General features: G+C 45.2%; 1 protein-coding gene across 5 annotated transcripts; it reads right to left on the reverse strand.

Annotated features, from left to right (window-relative positions):
- Positions 1 to 33: 33 nt before the first annotated feature.
- Positions 34 to 23,225, reverse strand: LOC125261890 (uromodulin-like). Of its 5 annotated transcripts, XM_048180457.1 has the most exons (14): positions 23,037 to 23,225; positions 22,739 to 22,802; positions 21,578 to 21,661; positions 20,406 to 20,804; positions 13,883 to 14,272; positions 13,724 to 13,795; positions 13,014 to 13,406; positions 12,475 to 12,858; positions 12,302 to 12,391; positions 2,404 to 2,799; positions 1,993 to 2,106; positions 1,711 to 1,886; positions 1,177 to 1,316; positions 34 to 296 (listed from the first exon to the last, which is right to left on the reverse strand). In XM_048180457.1, exons 2-14 carry the CDS (start codon positions 22,785 to 22,787, stop codon positions 47 to 49), a joined length of 2,937 nt encoding a protein of 978 aa, XP_048036414.1. In that variant the 5' UTR covers positions 22,788 to 22,802; positions 23,037 to 23,225; the 3' UTR covers positions 34 to 46. The 5 variants fall into 5 exon arrangements, with proteins under 5 accessions (XP_048036414.1, XP_048036415.1, XP_048036416.1 ...); XM_048180458.1 differs by lacking the exon at positions 21,578 to 21,661; XM_048180459.1 differs by lacking the exon at positions 1,993 to 2,106.
- Positions 23,226 to 23,461: the final 236 nt, after the last annotated feature.

A 23,461-nucleotide genomic window follows, 5' to 3' on the forward strand; every position in this document is an offset into this window, starting at 1 on the left:
AACACTGAGAGATAAGTTCCTCAGGCAATCCTAAAAAAGCACTGCTTTACTCTGAAACGATGAGATCCCAGCGGAGGCGGTAATCAGGATCATTCACAGGTGTAGCCCAACACGTGTCCATCACCAGGGCAAACTGGCGGCTGTCGACCCCCTCAACACGAACTTCCACATGCATCTCCTGGTCGAGCTCTGCATCCACTGCACCAGTGAAGGGCCGGGTAAACTCATCATCCTGATATGGAATCATCCGGACACGATATCTGCCTTCACCAGCGGGAAGAGTCTTGTGCACAATGCTGATGAAAAAGGGAAAATTTTGAAAAATTCTGTTTTAAGAGAATACAGAATACCATATACACTGTATTGCCAAAAGTATTGGGACACCCCTCCAAATCGTTGAATTCAAGTGTTACAATCACTTCCATGGCCACAGATGTATAAAATCAAGCATCTAGGCATACAGACTGCTTCTACAAACATTTGTGAAAGAATGGGTCGCTCTCAGGAGCTCAGTGAATTCAAGCTTGGCATAGGTTGCCACCTGTCCATTCGTGAAATTTCCTCACTACTAAATATTCCACCGTCAACTGTTAGCATTATCATAACAAAGTGGAAGCAATTGGGAACAACAGCAGCTCATCTATCACAGAGCGGAGTCAGCGCATGCTTGAGCTCACAGTGTACAGAAATCCCCAACTTTCTGCAGAGTCAATAGCTACAGACCTCCAAATTTCATGTGGCTTTCATATTAGCTCAAGCACAGTGCATAGAGAGCTTCATGGAATGGGTTTCCATGGGCGAGCAGCTGCATCCAAGCCTTACATCACCAAGTGCAATGCAAAGCGTCGGATGCAGTGGTATAAAGCACGCCGCCACTGGACTCTAGAGCAGTGGAGACGTGTTCTCTGGAGTGACAAATCATGCTTCTCTGTCTGGCAATCTGATGGACGAGTCTGGGTTTGGCGGTTGCCAGGAGAATGGTACTTGCCTGACTGCATTGTGCCAAGTGTAAAATTTGGTGGAGGGAGATTATGGTGTGGGGTTGTTTTTCAGGGGTTGGGCTTGAACCCTTAGTTCCAGTGAAAGGAACTCTTAATGCTTCAGCATACCAAGACATTTTGGACAATTTCATGCTCCAAACTTTGCCTGAAGTCAGAATTTGTATTTGACTCTCACCTCTCCAGTGGGTTGATTTCCACATTCATGGAAAGCATTTGTGTTTGAGGATAAACACAGCTGAAAGAAAGCTTCAGGATTTTCTCTGACCTCGGTGTCCCCAGAATAAAGTTATCATAGATGAAGTGGGTGCCGTTAGCCTGTGGACAACACATATAACATTTTGTAATTTAGCCTAAATTGAATTCATGGTATTAAAATATATATATAAATGTCATAGTTTAAGTGAAATAACAGAGGGTGACAATAATGGTGAAGAATGCGGGCAAAAGTTCAAGTCTCTTTTGTGGCATAGTGTTGTGTTTCCTTCCCTGCTGAATCTCTCTGAGACTTTGAGAAGTCTTTAGTGAGGTCTGTTTGGGTCCTTCCTTTGGTTGTTACAGACTGATTCTTCAGTGCCCTTACAGACCTCCATACAGACTTCTCAAAGTCTCCCCAAGTGGTCAAATTGGTCAAATCAATTTCTGCTGGTTCTACCAGGTTCTACAAATCTGTGGATGATGTATCTGAATAGATATACATAGTTAAACCTACCATAAGATTTGTACCACAGATGTGTTCATCATTATCATAATGGAATTCCACTCTGCCATTCCGGACCGTTCCTTTGCAGCTGGGATCATTGAGGTGTAAGACATCAGCTGGAAAACCAGCCTCAAAGAGCTGACAGCGAGACACAGACATGGAGCCAGAGCTGCTTTCACAGGTTTCTGAGAGAGAGAGAGAGAGAGAGAGAGAGAGAAAAAAGATAATTAATGACTGAAAAACAAAATGAACCAAAAAAAAAAAAAAGTACAATTGTGGAATTATACCAACCAAAAGAGTCAGAATGTGGTTGTGGTATTTTACATAAACAGCCGTAAACACCGTTTTTCATCCCACATCTTTCATTCTCAGAGCAGTGGAGCTCAGAACAAGGATCTCTCATAGCTAAGAGAAGCACAGATAGATGAAATATTCTGTCTTGTTTACCAAATCTAATTAACTTGATATTGTACACTGAATATTGTTGGCTGTTACACTGTTACTGTACATTATCAAAGCCATAGATAAATATTCTTAGACTTCATGACTGATTATTGCTCTTGGTCTCTCAAGATAACATTTTTTTTTTTTCTAGTGTTCTAATTTTTTTCTTGCATCTGGAAAAAAAAGTAATATAACAAAAAAAAAAAAAAAAAACATTTTTTACACACATACACAAAGGGCATATGTGATTATATTTACCTGCACAGTATGCCATTTTGCAACCAGTTGGGCTCACAAACTCATAGACATAATAATTTCCTGGACAGGCTTTGACTTTAATGGGATTGGATTGGAAAAGGCAGCAGTTATTGCTCCAGTGACCGCAGACATCTCGAGTGACCACTCCATCCTCGACTGTTGGATGTCCTCCGTTCAGCCACAGTGGAACATGAGTGCCACAACTATACTGATCAACACATGTGTCTGGCATCTGAACGCTCTGACCCTGAATGAAGAGACGATACCAGCCGTTCCAGCTGACCCCAGTGTCACACATTAACTGAGAGGAATGTTGATTGTTGGTGGCTCTCCATGGATCATCCAGGACATAGTAGTTGTAGCAGGGGTCAACAGGGGGAGCTGTTGTTATGGTATCTTTAGAAAAATACATTGATGAATGATGTTACATACTTATTTGTACAGTTGTAGTAGTTGTCATATGAAATTGTAATCTCTAGAGCTCTCTTTACTTAAGCTCCCTGTTATTTTTGTTTTAAAATGCCCCTATTATACTTTTTCAAATATTATCTTTCATGCAGTGTATAATATAGCTTTATGTGAATGTAAAAGGTCTGCAAAGTTTTAAAGATCAAAGTGTACAACAAATAAAGTTGTCTCCTAAAAGAAAGAATCAATTCTGAACTGTCAAAACAAGTTGTCAGCAATTCCAGTCACACTTCCTGTTACATACCTACAAAACAATGTAACAAATTTGCATAATGCCAACCTGTGGTCTTCACTGGCAGCCTGTGAATGTCTACTTTACCCTGACCTTAAAGTCCCTGTAAAATCAATTCTGAGAATTCTTTCTAAACACTTTATAAATGTTACAAATGTATTGCTGAAACACATTACAAAGACTGTGTAATGCTTAATTGTGAAGTTAAACAGTTTTTCACCAAGTCTCTGCTCAGGATTTTTTGGGCGGAGCTAAAACGGGGGTCTGATGACACACTTGGACGCTCCGAGCATAGCCCCTCCCCTAACACTATATAACTGTCGATGACGCACCGAGCGAGGCGCCGTCTCTTACTCTACAGCGGTTCACTCGCTCAATCTCGAGTGTCATTACAGTTATACAGCCCTTTGCACATTTAGCTACTAATGCCTACGTCACGCAAATGCATATTACATGGGTTGTTATAATCAGTGTTGGGGAAGCTACTCTGAAACTGTAGTTTGACAAGCTTACAAGCTACTCATGAATTAAAGTAGTTAAACTACAGTCAAGCTACCCTTTTGAAAAAGTAGTTAGCTACACTACAAGTTACTATCAAAAAGTAGCTAGCTACATTGAAACTACTTTTTTTTTAAATGACATAGCATATTACAAATAACTGGATAACTGTTAATGAAGAATGTTTAAGTAAGATGTTTGGGGTTTAAACAAAGCAATGCACTACAATTATGATTTCAAAGCATAGTGTTTTATTTTGTAAACTATATAAAAAAATACAATACTCAAATGTATATAGGCTACTCAAATGTCAATACTCCTATATCTCACACTGACTCTCTTTGCACGCTTTATATATATTAAAATTCTGAATGTATTATAAATTTTGTTTTTCATGCGAGAGGAACGACGACCAATTGCACTCTGCAGTTTCAGAAGTGATTAATAGCCTACACAGAAATGCAGGATTCACGCTCAAAATTGGTACCATAACCATAACACGGGACAAAAATGTGCAATAATAAAAATACGCATAAATGCAGACTGGAAAAATATTAGAATTTTGTATCAATATTTTTGAAATTCTATTCCAATTATTTGTAAAATTAAATAACATCTTAAATGTCTCTACGCGAATCATGCGCATCTCGCGTAAACATTCTTATACCCGAGCATCCGATTTTATTAGATCAGCGCACTAAGCTATGTTGTTGTTTTCTATTCAGTTGACGGATGCTTTGCCAATGCAATGACTCAAAACACTGCGTTAGTGATCTTATGTTCATTATAAAACTGGCGGGACAGATTATACTATGGCGGGTCACCACTGTAATAAAATAGTTTGCATACATTTGATATAGACTGCAATAAAGCAGAATAATCCATTTAAAAAGGCTATTATTCACCTGTATGTGCTTGAAGTCTCCGTCACAGACAGCGTTTTAATCATGTTTATAACCTTTACTAATCGATTCGTGCAGTGTGAACCCACTCCTGTCCTTTACATAATCATCAGGCGATCTCTTCTCGATGAACTGCTGACGAACTTATAAAGCCGCAAGATGCGTTATATAACAATAGATGGCAGTAATGCACGATTTTAGTTCGTGATCTGAAGACGCTGTGCTGCTTCATGAATGAGCTCGTCAGAACGCAACACAAAACGGAATGTAGCTTGTAACTTTTGGTCGCGCTACAACGCTACTTGCTGGAAAATGTAGTTAACTACTGGAAAAGCTACTCTGTTTTAAAAGTAGCTGAACTACATACAAGCTACTGAAAAATGTAGTTAAACTAGTAGCGCCGCTACATGTAGTTAACTACTCCCCAACACTGGTTACAATATACAATATTCCCGGCCTTCATCCTCCCGTCTCGCGGCGCCGAAATTTGTCGACTCGACAACAGTCGGCAGTACGTGCCCACCAATGAGTGTAAGTTGGCGAGTTTGCTTATGTTATAATTAGTAGGTAGTCCACAGTAACTCTACTAAAATTTGCAACCCTCTAAATGATTATTTTTATATGCATCAGTATTTGACTCATTAGACTCAAGTCAGTTGAGACGGCAACTCTTGCGAGTGGGCGTGGTTTCAGCGCCGACAGCGGACATACCCCCAGGGTTTGAGAGCAGAGAGCGCTGCCTATTTTTTCGAGATTTTTCGAGAACTTATTTCATTTACTTGCAGATTTTTTTAATCATTCAAATTTGGCTGAGTGGTTAATAACACATTTTTCTGCGGTGTGACAAACTCAGAACACATACTTTAAAATGACTTTACAGGGACTTTAAACACTGTAGCTGAGACTGGAAGAGTTTGGTTTGTGTTGTTCATGTCCCATTTTCAGCGCTGCACATCCACTTTGATTCATTTCAAAAAGGACTCACACTGGAATTGATATGGAATAACGTAACCTCGGTTCCCTGAGATATGGAACGAGTACTGCGTATGGGGAAAGGTTTTTCCCCGTTACCGAAGCCGCAGCCTCGTGGCACGGCATGTAACGCAGTACTCGTTCCGTATCTCAGGGAAACGAGGTTACGTTAGTAACCGAGTACGTTCCCTTTCGATACTTCACTCGTACTGCGTATGGGGAATGAATTCAACCGCGCCGTGCCACGGCAGGGAACGACTGGACTTGTCTTGGACACTGCGAGGGAACCAGAGGATAAGTGAGAAGGCCGGAGCCGTCGAACCCTCATTACACTGCCAAAAGGGGAGTTAACTCCCAGAGTGGCATGAAGCGGAGCTCGATAGAGGCCGCTGGATCATACCAAGAGGACCAGAGCTTGTAAGGTCGGGATGTCCAAATGATAAAATCTGACAAAAGTGGACGGCGAGGACCAGCCGGCCGCCTCACAGATGTCTTTAATCGAAACTCCACTAGACCAGGCCCAAGAGGAAGCCATTCCTCTAGTGGAGTGGACTCTAACTCCTATGGGGCAGTTGAGGCCCATAGAGGAGTAACAAAGAGTAATAGCGTCGACTATCCAACGCGCAAGACGTTGCTTTGAGACCGAAGACCCTTTGGTGCGGCCACCAAAGCAGATAAAGAGCTGATCGGATTGCCGGAAAGGCTGTGATCGCTCAACGTAGGTCCTTAATGCCCTGAGGGGGCAGAACAATTCCAGCTCTCGCTCGTCCGACGAGGGAGGAAGCGCTGAGAGGGAAATGACCTGTGCTCTGAATGGAGTCGAGAGCACCTTAGGGACGTAGCCATGCCTAGGTTTCAAAACGACCTTGGAGTCGTTGGGCCCGAACTCAAGGCATGCAGGGCTCACGGAGAGGGCCTGCAAGTCACCAACATGCTTAACCGATGCTAGTGCAAGTAGCAGAGCGGTTTTGAGCGTCAGGGGCCTGAGGTCAGCTGAACACAGTGGCTCAAAGGGAGGCCCTTTGAGAGCTCTGAGGACCAAAGAGAGGTCCCAGGTGGGAACGGTGAGAGGACGAGGTGGATTCAATCGCCTAGAACCTCTAAAGAAATGCACCACAAGGTTGTTTCGTCCCACTGACTGGCCAGCGATAGGAGCGTGAAACGCTGCAATGGCTGCATCGTAAACTTTGAGCGTTGAAGGGGTGCGACCCAGTTCTAAATGCTCCTGGAGGAAAGACAGTATCGGAGATACATCACACTCCACTGGGTCTATGTTGCGTGCAGAACACCAGCCAACAAAGACCGACCATTTCTGGGCGTAGAGGCGTCTCATGGACGGAGCTCTCGCCTGAGAGATGGTATTCAGCTTGTCCCCGGGGAGGTTAGCAGGCTCCCATTGAGGGACCAGAGGTGCAGAGCCTAGAGTTCTGGCTGGGGATGCCAAATCGTCCTGTTCGCCTGAGAGAGGAGGTCCCGTCTCAGGGGGATCGGCCACGGAGCTTTCGTGGAAAGCCTGAACAGCTCTGAGGACCAAACTTGGCTCCTCTAGAGCAGGGCCACCAGGAGGACTCTGTGCTTGTCTTCCCTGATTCGTCTGATGATCTGCGAGATCAGAGCAATCTGGGGAAAAGCGTAAAGGAGGGTGCTGGGCCAGACGTGAGCCAGTGCATCGTCCTCCTTCGAGAAATAAATTGGGCAGTGAGAGTTGTCTTCTGAGGCGAAGAGGTCTACCTCTGCCTTCCCGAAGAACTCCCAGATCGTGAGAACCATCTGGGGGTAGAGCATCCACTCGTCTGAGGGGACATTGCTCCGAGATAGCATATCTGCTCCCAAGTTCTTTCTCCCGGGTATGTGAGTCACTCTGAGTGACTGAAACCTCGGTAATGCCCATTCCAGAAGACGCTTCGCCAGAGTGCATAAGCAGCTGGACGAAAGACCGCCCTGGTGATTTATGTATGACACCACTGTCATGCTGTCCAACTGGACGTAAGACGTGGCGTCCCGTCAGGTGTGCCTAAAATGCGTGAAGGGCTCGAATCACTGCCAACATCGAGGCAGTTGATGTGCAGATGGCTTTCTTCGTGAGACCACGAGCCGAAGGCCGGTCTGCCCTTGCAAAGAGCACCCCAACCTGTGTTGGATGCATCTGTTGAGAGCACCATCCTTCTGGACACCGCCTGTAGGGGTACACCTTGACTGAACCATACAGGGTTCATCCAGGGTTTCAGAGCTGTCAAACAGGCCTGATTGACCCCGAGACACAGGCAGCCACGCCGTCAGGCGTGAGGAGGGACCCGGAACTTCAACCAGTATTGCAGAGGCCGCATCCGAAGAAGGCCGAGCTGCAGAGCCGGGAAGGTGGAAGCCATCAGCCGAGATAATTGAGAAACCGGATTCCCAACTGTGGGGAAAGCGCCGCGTTCATGCGTTTGGTAAAAGTGCGAGGAGCTAGGGACAGCCCGAATGGAAGGACTGTATATTGGTAAACCACACCCTCGAATGTGAATCTCAAGAATCGCCTGTGATGGGTGGCTATCTGGATGTGAAAGTATTCATCTTTCAGGTCCAGCAAGCAGAATCAGTCCCCGGGGCAAACCTGTGCGAGGATCTGCTTCAGCGTTAACATCTTGAACTTCCGTCTCATGAGGGAAAGGTTCAGGAGTCTGAGGTCTAAGATGAGTCTGAGACCGCCTTCACTCTAGGCAATGAGGAAGTAATGGCTGTAATCGCTCTCTGAGGGGGAGACTATTTCTATAGGCCCCTTCTCTAACAGAGACATCACTTCGGCTTGGAGGACGTGAGTGTCGTCCGTGTTTACTGAAGTGGGAAGCACCCCGCCAAAACGCAGGGGTCTGCGAGCAAACTGGAGCGAGTAGCCTTGAGATATTATCCCTTGAACCCACTTGATACTCCGGGGATGGCCGTGTGACAAGGGGTTGAATGGCGCCGGGTGGCGGGCCGCTGGGAGGGGGCCCGCACACCGGCTAGTTTTTAGAAATGCTCACGCATCCTCATGAACGTGGCTTGCGGGGTGAAATCGGCAAATGACATACTGAGAAACTCAGCAAACAGATATATGCTTTTTGAAAAAATATACATCATGAGTCCCACCTGAGTCAGAGGAGAGCATCAAGATATATTCAGCCGAGCGGTGTCAGAAGTGAGACTGCTCTTCCTCAATGAACATGGCTTGCAGGGCAGAGCCAGCAAGTCACATGAACAGAGGTCCAGCATAATGAGCATGTTAGTTCCACCAAGCATGAGTGAGCATTGAGCTCGCTTTCAGTGAGCGCATACATCCTCATGAACGTGGCTTGCAGGGGCAGGGCCGGCAAACGACACGCAGAGAGACTGGAATAAATATGCTACATTGACTGATATACTGAATATATATATAACATAGGTCTCACCTGAGAGTGTTGTTATATTTCTCAAAGAACGCGGTTTGCCGGGCAGAACCGGCAAGCAACGCGCCGAGAAATTCAGCAAACTCGGCAGCAATACACTGTATCAACTGAAATATATATATAACATATGTCTCACCCGAGACAGGGGGAGAGCGACATGTTATATTTCTCAATGAATGCTGCTTGCGGGGCGGAACTGGCAAGCAACGCATAGAGAAACTCAGCGCAAACAACAGAATCAGCTCCATTAATAGAGTATAAAAACATGTTTCTCGCCCGAGTCGGGGGAGAACGTCACGTCATATTTCTCAATCGACGCGGCTTGCGGGGCGGAACTGGCGAGCGACGCGCATTGAGATAAGGAAAAATACACTCACACAAATAGAAAATGTATCATGAGTCTCGCCTAAGTCAGGGGAGAGCATCATGTCAAATTCAGCTGAGAGATTCAGATAACTTCTGCAAAAATCTGCTATATAAACTGAATGTATATAACATGGGTGTCACCCAAGAGAGGGGAGAGTGATGTTATATTTCTCAATAAACGCGACTCGCGGGCAGAACCGGCGAGCAACGCGTAAAGACTCAGTGCAAACAGCAGAAATATGCTCCATTAAATTAAGCATATAACATGTTTCTCACCCAAGCTAGGGAAGAAAGGCATGTCATATTTCTGAACTAACACGGCTCGCGGGTGAGGGACCGGCGAGCGACGCGCATTGAGATAAGGAGAAATACACTCACTCAGATAGAAAATGTATCATGAGTCTCGTCATCATGTCAAATTCAGCTAAGAGTGAGCTCGCTCTCATGCTCCCAAGTGAGAGCACGTATCCTCAACGAACGCGGTTTGCGGGGGAGGACCTGGCAAATGACGCGTTCGGAGAGACGGCGTTTGAAGCAAATGGCAGCGAGAAAGTAGAAAAATAAGCTCTGTTCTCACCTGACAGAAGACGGCAGGGGATGAGCTGAATGCTCTCAGATGCTGAAGGCGGCACGAGGGCGGAGCGGTGAACAGCTGCAAGAGAGCGAAGATCCATGGAGCGAGGGGCTTTGCATGTGCCACAGCTGTGGTGCGGCATTGAGGCAACGCCGCCGCTGTGAAAACGGCGATTGAGACTAGCTCTTTTAGAGCGGCGAGAGCCACTGGGAAAGCTCTTTTAGGAAGCGGTGTCGCTAAGCCGCGGGAAATGCTCTTAAGAGAATAAACGGCGCTTTGGCGTCAGATGGCGGCAGGAGACGCGCTGAGAGGTGGCCGGAAGTGGGAAGCGGACTCATACAGGCTCGAGCTGAGCGCCTGCCTGGTGTTATTGAAAGCACTCAGAGGCAGGTGCAGGAAAGCACTGTGCGAGGGGAAAATTTGAAAAGATTGAACGCAAATGTTTTGTTTACGGCGCTGTCTTCGTTCAGCGGTCTTATGAAATACAGCTCAGTCCGCAGTGTGTTGGAGACGGGATCGGAAATAATAAACTCTTTTATTTGAAATAACACTGGCAAGCAACGCATGAGAAACTCAGCGCAAACAACAGAATCAGCTCCATTAATAGAGTATAAAAACTGTTTCCCCCGAGTCGGGGGAGAACGTCACGCTTTTCTCAATCGACGCGGCTTGCGGGGCGGAACTGGCGAGCACGCGCATTGAGATAAGGAAAAATACACTCACACAAATAGAAAATGTATCATGAGTCTCGCCTAAGTCAGGGGAGAGCATCATGTCAAATTCAGCTGAAGATTCAGATAACTTCTGCAAAAATCTGCTATATAAACTGAAGTATATAACATGGGTGTCACCCAAGAGAGGGGAGAGTGATGTTATATTTCTCAATAAACGCGACTCGCGGGCAGAACCGGCGAGCAACGCGTAAAGACTCAGTGCAAACAGCAGAAATATGCTCCATTAAATTAAGCATATAACATGTTTCTCACCCAAGCTAGGGAAGAAAGGCATGTCATATTTCTGAACTAACACGGCTCGCGGGTGAGGGACCGGCGAGCGACGCGCATTGAGATAAGGAGAAATACACTCACTCAGATAGAAAATGTATCATGAGTCTCGTCATCATGTCAAATTCAGCTAAGAGTGAGCTCGCTCTCATGCTCCCAAGTGAGAGCACGTATCCTCAACGAACGCGGTTTGCGGGGAGGACCTGGCAAATGACGCGTTCGGAGAGACGGCGTTTGAAGCAAATGGCAGCGAGAAAGTAGAAAAATAAGCTCTGTTCTCACCTGACAGAAGACGGCAGGGGATGAGCTGAATGCTCTCAGATGCTGAAGGCGGCACGAGGGCGGAGCGGTGAACAGCTGCAAGAGAGCGAAGATCCATGGAGCGAGGGGCTTTGCATGTGCCACAGCTGTGGTGCGGCATTGAGGCAACGCCGCCGCTGTGAAAACGGCGATTGTAGCTCTTTTAGAGCGGCGAGAGCCACTGGGAAAGCTCTTTTAGGAAGCGGTGTTAAGCCGCGGGAAATGCTCTTTAAACGGCGCCGGATGGCGGCAGGAGACGCGCTGAGAGGTGGCCGGAAGTGGGAAGCGGACGGCTCGAGAGCGCCGCGCCGAGGCAGCAGTGTGCGAGGGCGCCGGCGCTGTCTTCGTTCAGCGGTCTCAGCTCAGTCCGCAGCGGGATCCTCTTCGACAGTGGTGAGAACTTCTCCCAGGCGAGCTTCTTCCAGGCGGCAAAGGCTTCAGCCGGAAATCAGCGAAGAGCGATATGAAGTCGTCGCTGAAGGAGAGAGAACTGAAATCCTATGGCGAAGCGCCTGCTTATATAGCTACCCCGCCCATTTCGGCGGGAATATTCGCAGGCTTTGTCGCCATAGGCCGCGCAGCTATGCCGCGCTGTCATTGGTTCAACAACTTGTCTATGAATGAACCAATGACGAAGCAGTTACACTGCGCTATTGAAAAAGGCTTCAGTAACGGGGAACGTCATTGTTTCTTTTCGTATTACTGACATCAAGTGCTGAGGAAGATCCAGAGCTGAAAATCAGATATGGTAAATGGCATTTCGTTTCTGACGCACTACAAGTGGTAGACCAATCACAACAGACTGGACTGTCTAACCACTCACAGCAGAGCAGGCTTGCGGAAAGGAGGAGATTAGAGAGACTGAATCATTAAATAAACCATTTTCAGACTCTTTGAGAAACCAGGTGATGTGAAATATAAATTATGAGAAAATTAAAGTGTTTTTTTTTTCCTTGGATGCATGAAAACCTATTGTAAGAGACACCACAACTAAATTAAAAACCTTTAAAATAACACAAAAGGGGCACTTTAAGTAAATGTGGTGCTTTCTTTGAGCCAAATCAGCAGCGGAAGTACTATTTTACCTTTTATCTGTGTACATACCTGCTATTAAGTAAGGTTTGCTATGATTTTTTTTACACCCTTGTGTAATGGGAGTCAAGACAATACTTTACCAGTGGTTATGATTGGTGGAGTAATGGATTGTATGGATGGGATTGTCTCTGTTGTTGTAGACGCTGATGGGATGGACTGACTTGAGGCTTCTGGTATTAGGAAAAGTTTATATCAACATCAAAAAAATTTCAAAATAAATTACTGAAAAGCATATGAGTAAATGCTTTCTTACCTACACAGTAAGCTCCGCAAAATATTGGTTTGACAAACTCATAAACATAGTAATTTCCTGGACAGGCTTTGACTCTTATAGCGTGGGAAGCATAAGTACAGCAGCCATTCCATGAGGAGACACAGACCTGACGAGTGACCACTCCATCTTTCAGCTGTGGGTGAGATCCGTTGAGCCACAGTGGGTCACTAGTGCCACATGTGTACTGATTAACACATGATTCTGGCATCTGAGCATTTTGACCATTGTAGAACAGCCTGTACCAGCCATTCCACTCCACATTAGAATCACACATGCCCAAGTTATAATGGTCAGTGGCTCTCCAAGGCTCATCCAGACTGGTATAGTTGTAGCAGGGGTCGACACTTGGGATGGAGACAGGTACTGTTGATGAAAAAATAGAAAGAGAGCATTATATAGTGAAGATTAAGTGCATCCAAGTAGAAGGAAAACTTTAAAAGGTCTGCACAGCTAATCATGTGAAAATCTACAGTACAATTCATGATAATCATGTCAAATATAAAGATGAATGTATGTACCTGCACAATATACAGGAGCTGGGATTGATAGAGTTGGCCTGGTAAACTTGTAGACATAATAATTTCCAGGACAAGCTTTAACTTGGATTGGATCAGATCTGTAGCGACTGCACTGATCATTACGGGAGCCGTAAATTTCACGAGTAACAACTCCATCTTCTAGTCGAGGATGAGAGTCACCAATCCACAGAGAACTATAACCTCCACATGACATGTAAGACACACACCATTCAGGCATCTGAGCACTTGATCCATTAATGAAGAGTCGATACCAGCCATCCCATTCTACAAGAGTGTCATCATGTCTATTTACATATCCATTCGTATACCAGTAAATGATTATGCTTCTCCAGTAGTTGTCGAGTATGCTGTAGTTTTTGCACGGGTCATAATCTGTGTTAGTGACAGATCAAAACAAGGAACTTTGTGAGGCCTAAATTGATCTATAGTAATAATCATAGAGAATTTTAGCCATTTGTACTGTACATGACATGACTCTGTAGTATGATATGAGATACATACAATGTACCATTTTAATCTGTAATGCAGAATCATTACCAAAAAAAACAGCAAATTATGGATATTTTTAATATTTTAATTCATATATAGTGATATACTCAGTCAGTTCTCATCCAATACAGTGAGTGCAGTCAAATCAATAATATTTTTGAATATTATATATTAAATTATATATACTGTATACAACTTACTCAAGGTGATACTGGATCCAGTGATTATATCTGGACTCACAGTGGAAACCGGTTGTGAAATGGTGCTGATATCTAAAAAGAAGAAAGTTCAAAACATAACCGAAATCATTTTTAAAAGGTTTTAAAGTCTTTGTTAATAAGGAGGAAAAGGCACAGTACCTGTACAATATCCAACACATCCAAATGGTGGACTCACAAGTTCATAGACATAGTAATTGCCAGGACAAGCTTTGACTCTGATGGGGTTTGAATTGTATTCACAGCAGTCTCCCAAATGATAACTACCACAGACCTCCCTGATCACCACCCCATCCTCTATTTGAGGGTGAGGATCAGTGAGCCACAGATTGATGTATGTGTTACAGGTGAATGAACTAACACAGGTCTCTGACATCCGGATGTCCATTCTGTAGTAGAAAAGCCGATACCAGCCATTCCAGGAGAAAGATTCATCACAAATGTTATTTCCACTTTCATTGTTGGCTCTCCAGGGACGATCCAGAGACTCATAGTTGTAACAGGGATCACTGCTGATGCTTTGGAAAGCAACTGTCATGGACGAAAGAGATCTTTGTAAAATACTGTTAAAAAGTTTTTTTATATGTATTTATATGAAAGACAATATAGTTTTAGCCCTGACTACAGAGACACTGATGGGTCATTTCATTATTTTGAGTAATCATATCCTAACCAGTGATTTGCAGTAAAGCCCAAAATAAAGAGAGAAACATAGAAAAGAAAAATGTGCCATGAATGGATCTGTATATGCAGAGCCCTGCAAGGAATGGGTAACACAATTTACTAAAAGTGAAAAAAAACAAAAACCTGAGCCTTATTTCCCTCTTGTCAGCTCTGAAGCATCATGTCTCATAAAACATTCAAAAATGTAAATGTTTGGGAGAAAGAGAAGAGCAGACATATGGATAGATCTGAAAAAGAACACAAAAGATAGCTCTATTCGGTACGGTTTTCTGTGCACACACACCCGAAGCGCAGCCGCGCACACAGAAAGTCGCCTCTTAGACAGCTTCCAAGTACTGATTTGAGCTCTCTTTCACATATTTTCATGGCTGAACGGACAAATACACACAACATTATGTCAAAATGTCCATTCTGGAGACATTCGGTTATGTCTTAAGAAAACGTAAACAGTTATATCGGATGTGCATCAGTGTATTGAAGATCCTGGCATTCGGTCTTAAAGTGACAGCAGCATAATAAACTTGCTGCCATCTGTACCCTTAATATTAATCAAACAACAAAAGACAGAGAAAATCACTCACTGCTCTTAAAGGGGCTGTTTACACGACACCATTTTCAACTAAAAACAGAAAACTTTTAATGCTTTTTGGCCATTCGTTCATATTACAATAGCGTTTTGGTGGCCTGAAAACGCAAACTTTTGGAAACAGATTTCAAAGAGCAAGTTTTTGAAAACGGTCTCCATGTAAACAACAAATCTGTGAAAACAATTACGTCATGCACATGAGTATTAAATGTTCAGCCTATAGTGTTTCATCACCATCTAATGGCTTGGCAGGAGAATACAGTATTTTTAGTCATTTTCACGGATTCGTATGAATAGTGATCATTTTGACAATGATGTAGTCTGTACGCGGAAAACTCAAAGCAAAAACTTCTCCGTTTTAGGCATATCATTGTCGTGTAAATGTACCCTAATTATTAATTATATTTAATTTATACAAATAAATATGTATGTTTGAAAAAAAAAAATGTTGTTGGCAAATTATTAAAAAGAATGCATATATCATTCATTGAAAAGAAGACCATGTGTATGACTAAAACTAAATCAGAATTTACTGTCAAAATCAACAGTTAGAATAACAGAGTTAGGAAAGTGTTAGAGATGGGTAGGTGGGAGAGAACAACATAGTAGCCAACAGAATGGCTGATGGAATGCAAACCACTGATTATAACTCAAGCTTAATTTCATTACACAATCCACAATAACAGATGTAAAATGATCTAAAAAGTATGACAATTATTCTTGATACCAACATTCAACAAGCTCATGATATCATCACAAAAACCCCAGAGTAAAAGAATTAAGACCTGTTCACACCAAGGACAATAACGTACTTGGTTACTAACGTAAACTCGGTTCCCTGAGATACGTAACGAGTACTGCGTATGGGGAAAGGTCTCCTTTATCCCTGTTACTGAAGCCTTTTTCAATAACGCAGTGTAACTGCATCATCATTGGTTCACTCATAGACAAGTTGTTGAACCAATGATGGCGCGGCATAGCTGCGCGGCCTATGGCGACAAAGCACGTGAATATTCCCGCCGAAATGGGCAGGGTTTAGGGCTATATAAGCAGCCGTTTCGCCATAGGATTTCAGGTCATCCGACTGAAGCGGCGACACTGAAGCCGCAGCCTCGTGGCACGGCAAGTATCGCAGTACTCGTTCCGTATCGCAGTTACGTTAGTAACCGAGTACGTTCCCTTTCGATACTTCACTCGTACTGCGTATGGGGAACGAATTCAACCGCGCCGTGCCACGGCAGGGAACGACTGGACTTGTCTTGGGCACCGATAGGGAACCAGTGGACAAGTGAGAAGGCCGAAGCCGTCGAACCCATGTTACACTTGCTCTCGCGTGAGAAATGGTATTTAGCACGTCCCCTGGGAGGTTAGCAGGCTCCCATCGAGGGACCAGAGGTGCAGAGCCCAAAGTTCTGGCTGAGGATGCCAGATCTTCCCGTTCGCCTGAGAGAGGAGGTCCCCTCTCAGGGGAATTGGCCACGGGGCTTTCGTGGAAAGCCTGAACAGCTCCGAGGACCAAACTTGGCTCCTCCAGAGCGGGGCCACCAGGAGGACTCTGTGTTTGTCTTCCCTGATTCGCCTGATGACTTGAGGGATCAGAGCGATCGGGGGAAAAGCGTACAGGAGAGCGCTGGGCCAGACGTGGGCCAGCACATCTACCTCCTTCGAAAAATAAATTTGGCAGTGAGAGTTGTCTTTTGAGGCGAAGAGGTCTATCTTTGCCTTTCTGAAGAACTCCCAGATTCTGAGAACCGCCTGGGGGTGGAGCATCCACTCGTCTGAGGGGACATTGCTCCGAGATAGCATGTCTGCTCCCAAATTCATCCTCCCGGGTATATGAGTCGCCTTGAGCGACTGAAACCTCGGTAATGCCCATTCCAACAGATGTTTCGCCAGAGCGCATAAGCGGCTGGACGAAAGACCGCCCTGGTGATTTATGTATGACACCACTGTCATGCTGTCCGACTGGACTAAGACGTGGCGTCCTGTCAGATGTGCTTGAAACGCCTGAAGGGCTCAGATCACTGCCAGCATCTCGAGGCAGTTGATGTGCAGATGGCTCTCCTCGTGAGACCACAAGCTGAAGGGCGGCCTGCCCTCGCAAAGAGTGCCCCAACCCGCGTTGGACGCGTCTGTCGAGAGCACCGTCCTTCTGGACACCGCCTGTAGGGGTACTCCTTGACTGAACCACGTAGGGTTCGTCCAGGGTTTCAGAGCTGTCAAACAGGCTCGATTGACCCCTGAGGCGCAGGCGGCCGCGCCGCCAGGCATGAGGAGGGACCCTAAACTTCAACCAGTATTGCAGAGGCCGCATCCGAAGAGGGCCGAGCTTCAGAACCGAGAAGGCGGAAGCCATCAGCCCTAACATCCTCTGGAAAAACTTCAGATGGAGACAGGCTTTGTTCCTGACCAAAGCCGCGAGCTGCTGAATAACCAGAGTGTGCACTGGTGAGACTACAGCCATCATATGGGCTGAGTCGAGAACTGCACCCAGGAACGTTATACGCTGGATGGGGAGCAGTGAACTCTTGACGAAATTGACCCAGAGACCCAGGCACTCCATGTGGCTGAGCAACATGGATCTGTGATGTTCTAGCTCGGCTCGAGATTGGGCTAGAATGAGCCAGTCGTCGAGATGGTTGAGAACTCGGTTGAGAATTCCCATCTGTCTCAGAGAGGAAAGAGGAAAAGAGGAAAGAGTTCATGCACTTGGTAAAAGTGCGAGGAGCTAGGGACAGCCCGAATGGAAGGACCGTGTATTGGTAAGCCACACCCTCGAATGCGAATCTCAAGAATCACCTGTGATGGGGCGCTATCTGGATGTGAAAGTATGCATCTTTGACACTCCGGGGATGGCCTGCTAGGCCTTGGCCCGTGAAGCAAGGGGTTGAATGGCGCCAGGCGGCGGGCCGCTGAGAGGGGGCCCGCACACCGGCGAGTGTGGGAGAGGAAAATTGCTCTTTCTTTGAGAATGTAAAATATTTATTGTGTTCGCCATAACAACAGCGTTTTGCGTGGGCGCAACAGCAGTGGACCCTGGAAGCAGAACACAACAACTGGTTCCTGTGCCCGGAACTGAACGGGGCAAAGGGGAAAGTGGACGAAAAAGCTTTTGGGGTGGTCCGGCTTCGGCGGGACTTAACCCCTTTCTCTTTTCTCCCTTGTGATCAGGAAGACTTGGGAGGCCTCGGGTCCAGCTCTATCTTAGGCCGGGGAGCCTGCCGTTGCCTCGGGAAGGAGGAGCGCCTGGCGGGTCAGACTCGGCGGCGCTGTTCCTTTGGAGCTGAAGCTGCCTGGGTGGTAGAGGGAGCAGGCTTGCTCTGCTGAACCGGCACAGTCCTGGGGCAGCTGGAAGCAGAGGTAGAGCTGGAGCGCTTAGGCAGGAAGTGTCGCATGGCCTGGGACGACTTCTGAGCCGTGGTGAAACGCTCTGTAAAGCCCTCTACGGCTGGCCCAAAGAGACCGGACAGGGAGACAGGGGCATCCAGGAAGACTGTCTTGTCTGCATCCTTGATTTCAGCCAAGTTGAGCCAAAGATGGCGCTCGAGCACGACCAGGCTTGCCATTGACCATCCGATGGCCTGGGCTGTGGCTTTCGTGGCGCGCAGGGCCAAATCCGTGGCGCTGCGAAGGTCAAGAAAGGCATGTGCATCGATTCCAGACTGTCCAGGGAGCGGAGGAGCTTGGCTTGGAACACCTGGAGTATAGCCATGGTGTGCAGTGAAGAGGCAGCTTGGCCCGCAGAGGTGTAGGCTCTGCCAGCTAAGGCAGAGGTGGTCCTGCAGGGCTTGGATGTAAGGGCCCTCTTGGTTTCCCACGGCCACGGGGGGACAGAGGTGAGCTGCCACTGCTTCGTCCAGGGGCGGTAAGCTGTCGTAGCCCTTCTCCATGGAGCCATCAACTGAAGTGAGAGCTGACTGTTAAGAAGTACGTAAGCGAGCCGAGTAGGGTGCGCGCCACGACATGGTCAGCTCATCATGGACTTCAGGGAAAAACGGTGCAGAGCGTTGGTGAGGGGCCTGGTGACGTCCCAGCAGGAACCACTCGTCCAGTCTGCTGTGTGTTGGTTCTTCAGGCGGGGCCCATTGGAAGTCAAGCTCCTCGACAGCCTTGGAGAGGCCGCGAGAGACATAGAGTCATCATCGAGCAGCTCGTCCTCAGAACCGCCGAAGGAGACGAGGCCGCTTGCATCAGCCGAGGGACGCAGCTCAGGGCGGGAGAACAAGACGGGGGACTGCTCTCTCGGGGGAGAGAGTGAGGCACGTGGGGGCTGGGCCGGCGTGAGCTCATCCAACTCTGGACGCTGGGCCGTTCTGCCCCGCTGTCTCTTCCTAGCCGGCTCGCGGGAGGAAGAAGACGGGAGGCCGCGAGCGGTGGGATCGCCCCCACTGAAGAAGGCGATCCACGAGCGCAGAGAGGCAAGACTCATGTTCTCGCAGTGAGAACATGAGGTCACTCACCGTGCCCGTTGTCTTCATGCAGAGGGGCTCTGCATGTGCCACAAGTGTGGCGCGGCATTTGTAACAACGCCGCCGCCGTGAAAACGGCGTTTGAGGGGCTCTTTTAGAGCAGCGAGGGCCGCAGGAAGCTCTTTTAGAGCGACAATTTAGTGGCAATAAACCGCGGGAAAATGCTCAGTTAGATGCGCCGGATGGCGGCAGGAGACGCGCTGGTAGGCGGCCAGAAGTGGGAAGTGGGCGGCTCAAGACGGCGCTCGAGGCAGCCGTCGATGACGGCGCCAGCGCTTCTGGGTCCGCCGAGCTTAGCAGTCCGCTGCGGGAGTTTCTTCGATGGCGGTGAGAGCGTCTTCCAATCAAGCTTCTTCCAAGGCGGCGAAGGCTTCAGCCGGAGATCAGCGAAGAGCGATGTGAAGTCATCGCTGAAGGAGAGAGAACTGAAATCCTATGGCGAAACGCCTGCTTATATAGCCCTAAACCCCACCCATTTTGGAGGGAATATTCGCTCGCTTTGTCGCCATAGCCGTCATTGGTTCAACAACTTGTCTATGAGTGAACCAATGATGATGCAGTTACACTGCGTTATTGAAAAAAGGCTTCAGTAACGGGGATAAAGGAGACCTTTCCCCATACGCAGTACGAGTGAAGTATCGAAAGGGAACTATAAAGTTTTAATAATCATTCTAATTCTATGAGAATAGCAGAGTCCACACCACAACTATGACGACACAGAGAGGAACAATTTTGTTTGAGTCACTTTCAGAATGATTTTTTTCCAGCTGATGAATGATAAAAACATTGACAACCAATCAGAATCCATGCTGCTTGAATAAGCTTCAGAATTTAAAGCAGCAGACAACATTGGAGTGCATACTAATATAGTTTTCATTATAGTCTAGTTATCGTTCTTTGTGTGAACAAGCCTTTAAAATTTCACCTGCACAGTACATAGGCCCTGGAGCTGATATGTTGGGCTTGACAAATTCATAGACGTAATAATCTCCTGGACAGGCTTTAACTTTCACTATGGATGTAGATCTGTAGCTGCCGCAATCACTGTTCCAATATGTTCCCAGGACTTCACGGGTCACCACTCCATCCTCAATTGTTGGATGAGAACCGTTGAGAAACAGGCTAGTTTCACCACCACATCTCACATAACTCACACACCACTCAGACATCTGGGCACTTTCTCCATTCAAATACAGCCGATACCAGCTACTCCGTTCAACAAGAGTGTCATCATATCCAGAGGATTGGCTTTGCCGTATGTCTCTCCAGGATTCATCAAGAGTGTTATAATCATAGCATGGATCAGAGCTGGAAGTTGCAGGTCCTAAAAGAACAAAGACAAACCAATAACAGACTGTGATGATACATATGCATTCACTGCACTGCAAAAAGTGATTTTCTTTCTCAGTATTTTTCTTATTCTGGCTGGGTTTTACAGTATATCTGCATTAGAATTGTTATAGTAGCATTTATTTGTATTTGTACTCTAAAACAAACTAAAGTGGCTTTGAATAAATCTTAAAAGTAAATGCTTATTAATAAAGTGAAAATAAGGGAATCTTTTATTAGTTATTGTGTCTTTGCTTAAAAATGTGATTATAGCTGTCACATCTATCTTCTCTCTTTGGATGGTTTTTGAGTTTTTCCTGTTCTTTCTCTGACCAGCAGATGAAGTCTGGTGTTACTGTTCTGCTGTCAGTCATGGATCATTTCTCCTGTTCATCATTCTCAAAAGTACTGTAAGCCTAGGTCGTAGAGTTGGTTGTTGTCTTTTTCTTTTCTGCCTGACATTTGAGTCTGTTTTAAAGGGATGGTTCACACTAAAATGGAAAATTAAGTCATCATTTACTAGCTCTTGTGTTGTTCTAATATTGTATGTGTTTTATGGACCACAAAAGGAGAATGTTCATGTCCCGCTCCTGCTCGTCCATATACTGGCAGTGAATAGTGACCAGCATCAAGCTTTTTAAAAAAGATGAAAAAGTATCAACGGTCCAATGCATCACGTGCCATATATTCCAAGTGTTCTGGGGGTATGCAATAGCGTTTACTGAAAAACAAACCAGAATTTAATGTATTATTTGACAAGTTCTTGACCTTGGCCACTGGGCTTCTCTGCACGGCTGCACGACATGCGCATTTGCGAGACTTGATTAGCGCCGCAGTTTACTCCGCGTCGCCCTGAAAAAGCACACAAGTTAGGCTATGAGAAATCAAAATTGACAAAAAAAATGTGAATTATTCCTTTAAACATCTTTGGTTCTCTTCTAAAACTGTGCGCCTCTTTTAAAACATTTTTTATAAATAGCCTCTATTTCTATACTTTGAGATATAAGCAATTACAACATGAGCATACTGTATAAAGTCACATTTGTGAAAAATAAATATGGAATAAAAAAAAAGAAGTTGCAATTATGAGATGCAACTATGAAAAATAAGGTTGCGTTTGTGAAAAATAAGAATGACCAAGCTTTTATTTACTTATTACTCAAGAAAAGGCAGAAGTGGATTTCCAAACATTGAATGCAATTGTCCAGGTAATTATTTTGCTATAATAACTGACTGACATGTGTTTCCTTCATATTGCCGCTGCTGATCTGATGAACTTCTGACAGTAGCAGTGAAAGTCTGTTTTAGTAATCGCCATGTGAGCTGGATCACTCACTGTAGGGATACATTATTGTTTGGCAATAGCAAATTAGTCCTGACAGGTGATCCGCCAACAGCAAATTTGATTTCACGGGTGGAAAATGATTTACATTGTTGTTTGAACAGAACTTTAGAGAATTTAATCACATTTACATTATCACATTAAAGCACATTTAAACATTCAAGGCTACCTACAGAAAGAAACCCAAAAATGTATATAAGTTCTAAACCGCAAATGTTAAAAAGAGGTGCTCTACCAACAGAAGAGGAGGTGCAATCAAAAAATCTAAATGCATATGAACTGAAAAAAGGTGCAAAACTCACTCTTACAGCATTCTAACTTTATATATGAAATTAGAATAAAGTTAGCGCTCTAAGGGTGAGTGTTGCACCTTTTTTCTAGACAGTAAGTAGGCTCTTTCACTATATGAATTATTCATACTACATTTCTTTAATTTCTACATTTTTAAAGCAAAGGATGAAAAGAGGAAGAATTAAAGATTAGATGAAGTGAAAGAATGGTTGTATGTGTTGTTTGTCCAATAATTATTTTTAGATAATTTAGATAATTTAGTCATTTTACATGTCAGATTCACCGTAAACACTCACCATTAATCAGCAGCAGTAGAGACACACACAGTGAGATCAGAAACCTCATTGTGACGAACGGCACCTGCACACACATATACAACATACACACACTTATTAAATATATATATATATATATATATATATATATATATATATATATATATATATATATATTATTTTTTTATTGTGCATATTTGTAAAAACAACTCAAATGATAATGTACACAGAGATTTATATCAATTTAGATCCATCAAAAGCCAGTGGCATTAAGAGTGATTTGATAAAATAAAGAGAAAATGCAGAGAGGTATCGTTACCTGAAGTCAGAGCAAACAGCTCAATACACTGATGCTGAACAGCAGCTCTCACAATCTTGCCTTTAATAATTGTGTGGATCATTACTGGAACTAGAACCGGTTTTTCATGTTTCATTTGACAAGATATTTGTGTATAAAATGATACAGAACATTCAGTAAGGCACTGTCTTTTTCTGTGGTCGAACAGATTATGGGTGGATCCAGTTATAGCGTGTGAGGAGTTGACATGAGGACAATGCAAAGCAACATCAAAGCAAACACGCATAGTTTGTGTAGATTTTGGCCTGACATGGGGAGAACGAGCCACCGTGTCACAGAAAGGTGGCGCTATGGGGTTATCCCCTCCTTCCTCGAATCTACTGAAGCCTTATGAAATCTTGTGGGTGAGAATCCGCCTGCCAATGGTGTTCAAGCTCGCAAAATAA

Source organism: Megalobrama amblycephala, unplaced genomic scaffold, assembly GCF_018812025.1.
Source record: "Megalobrama amblycephala isolate DHTTF-2021 unplaced genomic scaffold, ASM1881202v1 scaffold520, whole genome shotgun sequence".
In the NCBI taxonomy this organism is placed as follows: domain Eukaryota; kingdom Metazoa; phylum Chordata; class Actinopteri; order Cypriniformes; family Xenocyprididae; genus Megalobrama; species Megalobrama amblycephala.